General features: G+C 63.8%; 1 protein-coding gene across 2 annotated transcripts in view; it reads right to left on the bottom strand.

Annotated features, from left to right (window-relative positions):
* Window positions 1-930: 930 nt before the first annotated feature.
* JAML (junction adhesion molecule like) overlaps window positions 931-7703 on the bottom strand; it is a 7813-nt gene continuing 1040 nt past the window's right edge. Inside the window, exons 2-8 of one of the 2 annotated variants that reach the window (XM_025193836.1) lie at window positions 4934-4977; window positions 4299-4462; window positions 3623-3848; window positions 2990-3140; window positions 2489-2549; window positions 2163-2258; window positions 931-1646 (exon numbers count right to left, since the gene is read on the bottom strand). In XM_025193836.1, coding sequence (XP_025049621.1) covers window positions 1314-1646; window positions 2163-2258; window positions 2489-2549; window positions 2990-3140; window positions 3623-3848; window positions 4299-4462; window positions 4934-4976 — 1074 coding nt within the window. In that variant the 5' untranslated portion in view covers window position 4977 and the 3' untranslated portion in view covers window positions 931-1313. Of the gene's footprint in view, window positions 1647-2162; window positions 2259-2488; window positions 2550-2989; window positions 3141-3622; window positions 3849-4298; window positions 4463-4933; window positions 5104-7703 lie in introns of those variants that run through there. The other variant, XM_025193835.1, reaches the window with a different exon arrangement.

Genomic DNA, 7703 nt, shown 5'->3' with positions numbered 1-7703 from the left:
TTCCTCCTCCCCTGCCCCAGAGTCCAGGCCCCGCAGCAATAGAGCGCTGTACAGCTGGGACGTGAGGCTGAGGCCCCAGGCACAGGCAGACGCTGGGGACCGGGGCCTTGGGGAACGCTCGATGTGTGCCGGCTGGGCAGTCTCAGCCTGAGAGCAGAGCCGTGTCTGGACCAGCCCCGGGCCTCGGAGGTGGCAGCTCGTCCTAGGAGGCGAGTGCGGGACAGTCAGAGCCGGGACCTCTACCGGACGCCGCCGTGCGAAGCGAAGCACGTGTTAAGTGGACACATTACATGCGCGGTGCAAAGTCTCCCGGGTGCGGCGCCTGGGTGGCCACGCGGCGCGGAGAGGACAGCTTCCCGTGGCGACTCATGTCCGGTGCATCAAATTTGCCAGCTCTCAGCTCAGCAGCCGGCAACGCTGCCTCTGTGAGAAAACCGAGTGGGGTGGCAACGTGAAACAACAGACTGCAGCACCAGCCCCGAGCTGCATTCATCCGTGCGCGCGGAGGGTCCCCGCCAGGGCCAGGAGCTCTGCACCTGGAGGTGTCACACATCTATATATAGAGGCGGGGAGGTGCGCCCGCCCGGCCCGGCCTCCTGCCTGCCTCCGGGGCGCTTCTCGCCCGCAGCCGGGGCTCCCAGGCCAGCACCTGACCCGGTCCAGTCGCCTCCAGCACCTGGCATCTGCAAGGGGAGGCAAGGGGTCGAGTGGTGCCAGGGCATCGTCAGGACCACCCCGTCCCGTGCCCAGGGCCCTCTCGCAGCGGGCAGTCGGAGACGTGCCATGTGGGCGCCAGGGGCTGCATGGGGCAGCTGCCCACGCGGCACGGAGGCTGCTGAGCTGTGTGCTAGGACGTGGGGCAGTTCCCCCCACACCGCGGCCCTGGAAAAGAAAACACTAGCCAAGAGCAGGAAACCCCCTGGCTCCGCTTGACACTTTATTGTCCAAACAAGATGCCAGCGCCTTGGCACGGCTCTCACTGGCACGCGGCTAAGCCCCTGGCCCCAGAGGTGCCATAGCCGAGCGTGGGGCTGCACATACCAGTACTGCCTGTCTGCGGGGCACCGCCGCGTGCCGGCTCGCTCCGGGCCGAGGACCAACCCAGAGCACGACCCGTTTCCTTGGGCCCAGCTGCGCTCCCTGTCCCACCAGGTCCCTGCAGCAGCCAGCAGCCCCCGGAGGCCAGGCCAGGCGCCCAGCCCGCGCTGCGTCCATAATTAGTGGCATGTGGACATTGTGCTGAGCGCAGGGCCCCGATCCTGAGCAGGCCTCCAGGCACCACTGCAGTCCAAAGAGATCGGAGAAGCACCGGGTCAGCACATAGCAGGGTCCTTGTCTCCATGGGGCCGAGTGCCAGCACCACAGCATCCTGGTGGAGTGGGCAGAGCTTGCCCCTCGCCTGAGCTAGTGTCCAAGGTGGCTTTGCCAGGCTGGGCCTCAGGCTCACATCCCGCCTCTACAGCACAGGGGTTTTCCACCCCAGGACAGGCTGCTCCATCCCCAGCTTTCCTGCTTCCCTGGGTTTCACCCTCGCTTTGCAGTCCTTTCTGCCTCCACTCTGCCGGGATTGTCTTCCTCACGAAGTTGATGTAGGTGCTGTCATCCAGCAGCACGGTGCCTGCCCTGGGGAAAGCAGCCACAGGACGCTGTGGGGACAGACAATGGGCAGAGCCGTCAGCCGCCATGGTGGGGCAGGGACTGGCCCCTGACTGCTCAAGGCAGGCAACCGTGGGCACTGACTGCCTCCCAGCCAGGAGGGAGACCTGGTGAGCAGCAGGATGAAATGCCACTTGTAGCTCTGCCACTGTGCACAGCATAACCTTGGGCATGTCCCTTCAGTGCTTTGCACCTCCTGCACACCTTTGTGACAGTCTGAAGGGGATGCCCCCAGCTTGGAGAGAGCAGAGCACCATCCTGGTCATTGCTGCAGCTCTCAAAGATCATGCTTGGCCTGCTCCCAAGGCTTTGGGCACACAGGCTGGCATGAGGATGAGGCCAACCTGGCACCATGGGGGTGTCTGGCTGCAAGGGGGAACGTGAGGCCATGGCCACACCTTGGCTGGCTCAGTGCAGCCCAGCAAGGCTGCTGGCCCACAAGCAATGCCCTGTCTCAGGCAGCCCCCACCCCGCTCCCATGGCAGTGTGCCCCACGTGGGTCTCACCATGGTGACGTAGGTTGCCTCGGCTTTGCCGCTCTGCTCAGCCTCGCACACGGCCTTGGGCGTCCCCGGGCCGTGGATGGAGGAGTAGATGCTTTTCTGGGGGAGAGCAGGGCAGGGATCAGGCCGGGGCAGCTGCTGTGACAGGCTCCCCCAGGCCCTGAGCCCCGGGGACAGGGCAGGGCAGGGCAGGGTCCCCGGGCTCACATGGGTTGGCACCTTGGGGCAGGTGGTAAAGGGCAACTGGGCAGCTCCCATCCACCCCCCCACCCCCTGCCAGCAGCTTCTGCCCAGCTGATGACGCACCCACCGTGCCGCTGGGCCCTCACCTCTGCTTTGCTCTTACTGCTGTCCTCCCAGCTCTTTGCAAGGGCCTTGGTCTCCGCGGACCTGGAGGGAACAGGAGCCGTGAGCCTGCGGGTCAGCACACCTAGCTGCCCCCGTGCTGGCCTGGCCCAGCTCTGGCTGGATAGTGGTGAAAAGGGGCCAGGAGCCCTCCTGGATCAGTGGAAGGACTCATGCTCCCACCCGCCCCATTGCCCCATGCCAACCTCAGCCCCTGCAGCTGGCTGCACCCCAGGGCACTGCTGCACCAAGGGCATCAGGGGCACGGCTCCTGCCCTTGCCCGAGCCCCAAGACCTGGCTGGCAGGAAGCTCTGGGAGCCCAGGACCCTGCTGCAGAAGCGGAATGGGTCGGGCCAGTTGGCACTAGAGGGCAGCACGAGACCGTGGGTGGTGCCCGCACCAGGGGAAGGCAGCCGGTCCGGCACTGATCCTGCTCTCCCTGGCCCAGCCGCTGGGGCGCTCAGCTGGGGCACCACACTGGTACCTTCGTGTCCGGAGCACCAGCCCAAGAGCCAGCAAGAGGGCGAGGACCAGGCCAACGGCTGCACAGACATAGCCCACGATGCTGCTGCCTCCTTCGCTGCCCCCGGCGCTCTCGGGGTCCACGGGGCCCACAGTCACCACAGCCCAGGAGCCTGGGGAGAGGCACAGACGCAGAGCTGAAGGGCATCGGTCCAGCTCCGCCATGGGGGCCTGGGTCCCCTCCGAGGCAGCTGCCCCCCACGTGCTGGCCTGAGCCCCTTCCCAGCGTGCAGCCCAGGGGCTGGAAGCTGTCCAGGCACCCCAGATGGATGGGACCTGTCCCTGCCGTCCTGGAGGGCGACTCGTGGACGTGGGGACAGCCAGCAAGCTGGAGTCTGGGGAGCTGCAGCCCATGCCCCCTCAACAGTGCCCAGAGATGGGGCGCCGCACACAGGAAATGGGGCCGTCCTCAGCCCTCCCCTCCCTCCCTGCCCCCAGCCCCTGCTCTGGTCTCCATCTCAGGTGACAAGAGCTGTGAGCCAGCGCCCACGGGTCTGGGGCAGGCCAAGAGGAGGGGCCGAGCAGACACCGCAGGGGCAGAGCGCAAGGGGGCATGTGGCCGGGGCGAGGGAGCCTGTGGGGCAGGGGCACATACGTCTGCGTGCGGCAGGGACCACGTGCAGCGCCGTGCGGTTCTTGAAGACGCTGCTGTGCCCGGACACCCGGATCTCACAGGTGTAGGTGCCACCGTCGCCCTCCTGCACGTCCTGCAGCCCAATGGAGCCATTGCCACGGGACACGTCCCCCAGCCACCACACGCGCTCCCGGGCAGGCCCTGCCGGGACGCCGCGCCCGCTGTAGTAGTAGAAGACCACCACCTCCTGCGCGGGGAAGAGGGGCACGGGCCCATCACTCTGCTGCCCTGCCAAGCCCCGTGGTGCTCCAGGCCGCATCACAGGCTCCTCTGTATGCACCCGGGTCTGGCGCTGCCTGCACACCCCCACGGCCCCAACCCTCTGCATGGGACAGCTGCCCCCAGCAGCTCTTGGCCTCTCCACTGAGGGTCCCGATGTGGGGCCAGTGCGTGCTGGGGCTGCAGCCTGGGCCTCGGGCCCCTGGGGCAGGGGACACTCGTCCGACCAAGGTCTCCAAACCACGCCAGAAAAAGGCAGGCTCCCACCCTGGCTGGGCTGGATTCCCTGCCCTGGCAGGGAGAGGAGCTTGCCCTCGTGCTCCCTTCCCAGCCCACTGGGCCCTGTGCTGTTCTACACCGCGGCCTGGCTGCCCTCGCCGGGTGCTCTCCAGCCCCTGCCGCCAGCCATCGGGCTCACCGACTCCGTGCTGTTTCTCGGCGTGTGCACCCAGTCCACCTTGGTCACTGTCCAGGCTCCGTCCCCGGGGACCAGGAGGAAACACTCCAGCAGGACTGAGGCCCCGACATGAGCCCGCAGCTCCGGGCAAGTGAAGACCCTGGGGTCCAGCGCCCCGACGCTCCCTGCAGGACACAGGCAAGGTGAGCCCAGACCGGCAGCCCCTCCCAAACCTGGCCATGGCCTGTGCTGATGGGGCGGGTGGGATTAGCTCCCTCCAGCCAGAGGGGACAATCCACGGGGCTTCGTGGCCAGGTGCACGTACACATGCACGTATGCACGGGGTGGTGGCAGCCTGTGGCCGCAGTCACTGCATGCCCCACCGAGCTGGGGCCTCGCCTCCCCCACTGTGCCACCTCTGAGGGAGCCCAGCCGGTCCCAGGCCCCCAGTCCAGCCAGCAGAGGCGAGGGACATTTCACAGGGCAGGGAGCCTTGCCACCAGCATGGGCCCATCCTCTGGCAGTGCCCAAGTGGAAACCTTGTCCTCCAGAGCGAGGATCCAGCTCGAGGGCACAGGCCTGCTGCTCATGCAGCCCAAGCGGGCGTCCTACTGAACCCTCCAGATAGGCAGCAGGGGCCCCGGTTCTCTGCTCACCCAGTGCCGCCAGCATCAGCACGAGAGCCAGGGAAGGACACATCCTACAAGGGAGAGAGAGAGACCGGTTAGCACCAGCCGGTGGCCTCATGCTCTCCTGACACGGACCCCACTGCCTGCGCCGGGCTGAACCTGTAAGCCCAGGTCCCTGTAGCTTTAGTCAGCCATGGGCCCACGCCGCTGCAGAGCTTCTGTCCGACCGCCCCGCTGCACAGGGCCTTCTCACTGCATCCGAGGTGCCCTCACGAGCCATCTGGAAGCACGGAGTCCCACTGTACTTTGCCTCCCCCATCCTCCAGCTGCATCCCAGCCATGCCCTGCTCTACCAGGCCATACACGCGGTTTCTGATCAGTGGGGCAGCTGGACAGCCCCCTTGCTCATGCCCACAGCGGCACAAATCCACCAGCTCCCGGCAGCATCAGAAGCTGGACGTTTTAGGCAGAGGAAGCTGTAGAGAACAGACTGCCAAAACTCCCAGACCAGGGGGAGCAGACTTGGAGCGGACACCCAGGCTGCAGGGCCTGGCCACAGCTTTCACTCCGTTCAGTCTCATAACTTAAGAGGCTGGGATATAGATGTTTACACAGTCCAGTGGGTGGCAAGTTGGCTCAGCGGTCAAACCCAGAGAGTGGTAGCAGATGGGTCGGTATTGACCTGGAAGGATGTGGGTAGTTGGGTTCTGCAGGGTTCGGTCCTTGGACCTGAAGTCTTCAATATCTTCATCAGTGACTTGGATGTGGGTGTGAAGTGTACTCCGTCCAAGTTCGTGGACAATACTAAATTGTGAGGTGAAGTACACGCTCCGGCGGGTAGGGAACGTGCGGCAGGGCACTGGTGGTGCTGCCACTTTAAGAGCTGAGCCAAGCAGCCCGCAGGTGCTTGATTGCCACAGCCATGTTAGATCCCGAGCTTCCATATAAACAGGGGAATTCCCTACTGGCGGCCAGGTAGCAACATCGCCTGGCTGCAAGCCTGCTGATATCATCCTGGAGGTAAGCGGGGAGCTGTAGGGGATGGCTAGGAGGCTCCTGGTCCTGATTCTGGGTATGACTTAAAGCTGCGCCCTGCCGGGAGTGGGTGGCCTGGTGGGGCTCACAGTGGTGTGGGAGCACCCAGGAAATGCCAGGCCAGTTACCACCCTGGTGAAAGGCGGGTTGGGGTGCCTTAACCCCAGCTCCCACAACCGGGTGGATCACCCACTAGTAGGGCCAGAAGGCAGGAGCGAGAGTGGGGCTAGAGGCTCAGAGACCTGACTGAGAGTACCCTTGACTGGTCCACGCTGGGACCAGGACCAGACCAGTCAAAAGGGCCAGGGGCCCACGGCGAGGGATGCCCAGAGCTGAGGGCCTGGGGTCTCCGAGTGGCCTTGGAGGTGAGGCCAGGGCCTGCGTGGCCAAAGGGTGCAGGGGAACCACGCCCCAGAGGGGAAATGGTTCAGGGAGCAAGGCAGCCCTGAATGAGGGCAGGGTAGGCTGCCTGAGTGGAGGGATCCAGTTGGGGTCCGAACTGGATGATTCTGGGGCCCAGTGTTGGGCCGCTGAGACTAACATCTGTGGATGGCATCTGCAAGGCATGGGCTGCAGTGTAGGGGAGGAACGGAGCCACAGATCGCGCCCCCTGGCATTGGGGTGAGAAAATAGGCAGCCTCCCACCTAATTAAGAGCATTAATTTAACAAGGCATGGCAGGTGGAAAGGTGGGCAGTTGGCCCAGACACAGGTGGGTGGGGCCATTGGCTGATGGGCCCCGAGAAGGCCCCCTGTTACAGAACGATTGCAGGCAGACCTGGACAGGCTAGAGAAGAGGGCAGTACACCATAGGATGCAGTACAACATGGACAAGTGCAAAAATATCCAGCACACGGACTGGCTGGGAAGTGTCCCTCTCAGCAACACAGAAGCAGAAAGGGACTCAGAGATGAACAGGAGTCGTCAGTGTGATGAAATCGCCAGCAAAGCTAACCGCGCTTTATCGTGCATCAGCAGATGCATGACAAATAGATCCGAGGGGGTGATACTTCCCCTCTATGTGGCATTGGTCAGACCACAGTTGGAGCACTGCATCCAGTTCTAGGCGCTGTACTTCAAGAAGGATCTCAACAGAATCAAGAGGGTCCAGAGGAGGCAACTCATATGGTCAGGGGCTTACAGGGCAAGCCCTACGAGGAGAGACTGAGCGACCTGGACGTCTTCAACCTCCACAAGAGACAGTCGAGAGGTGATCCTGTGGCCACCTACAAACTCGTTAGGGGGATGCAGCAAGGGATCGGAGGTGCGCTGTTCACCAAGCACCTCTTGGGGTAACAAGGGACAATGGTCACAAACTGACAGAGCAAATTCAGGCTAGACATCAAGAAAAACTCTCTCATGGTAAGGGTGGCCAAAATCTGGAATGGGCTTCCACGGGAGGTGGTGCTCTCCCCTGCCTTGGGGGTCTCTAAGAGAAGGCTGGACAGGCACCTGGCTGGGGTCGTCTGACCCAGCGCTCTTTCCTGCCCCGGGCACGGGTCGGACTCGATGATCTGTTGAGGTCCCCTCCGACCGGAGCACCTATGAACCACTTAAGGAACTCTCCACGGGTTTGGGGCCCTAGGCTCCTCCAGGGGCCAGAGAGGCTGTTTTGGGTCTGGCACCAAAGGTGGCGATGGGCTGTTTGACCACTGATATGAGCAATCCAGACCCTTTGTCCTTCGATTCACTTCCAAGAAGAGGGCTGGAAAAGCCCAAGATCCCCTAAATAAGTTCAGACTGGCTGGCAACAGCATCAGTCC

The sequence above is a fragment of the Alligator sinensis genome, unplaced genomic scaffold (genome assembly GCF_000455745.1).
Source record: "Alligator sinensis unplaced genomic scaffold, ASM45574v1 scaffold2249_1, whole genome shotgun sequence".
Classification (NCBI taxonomy): Eukaryota; Metazoa; Chordata; order Crocodylia; family Alligatoridae; genus Alligator; species Alligator sinensis.
This window is presented reverse-complemented; position numbering and strand designations above follow the sequence as displayed.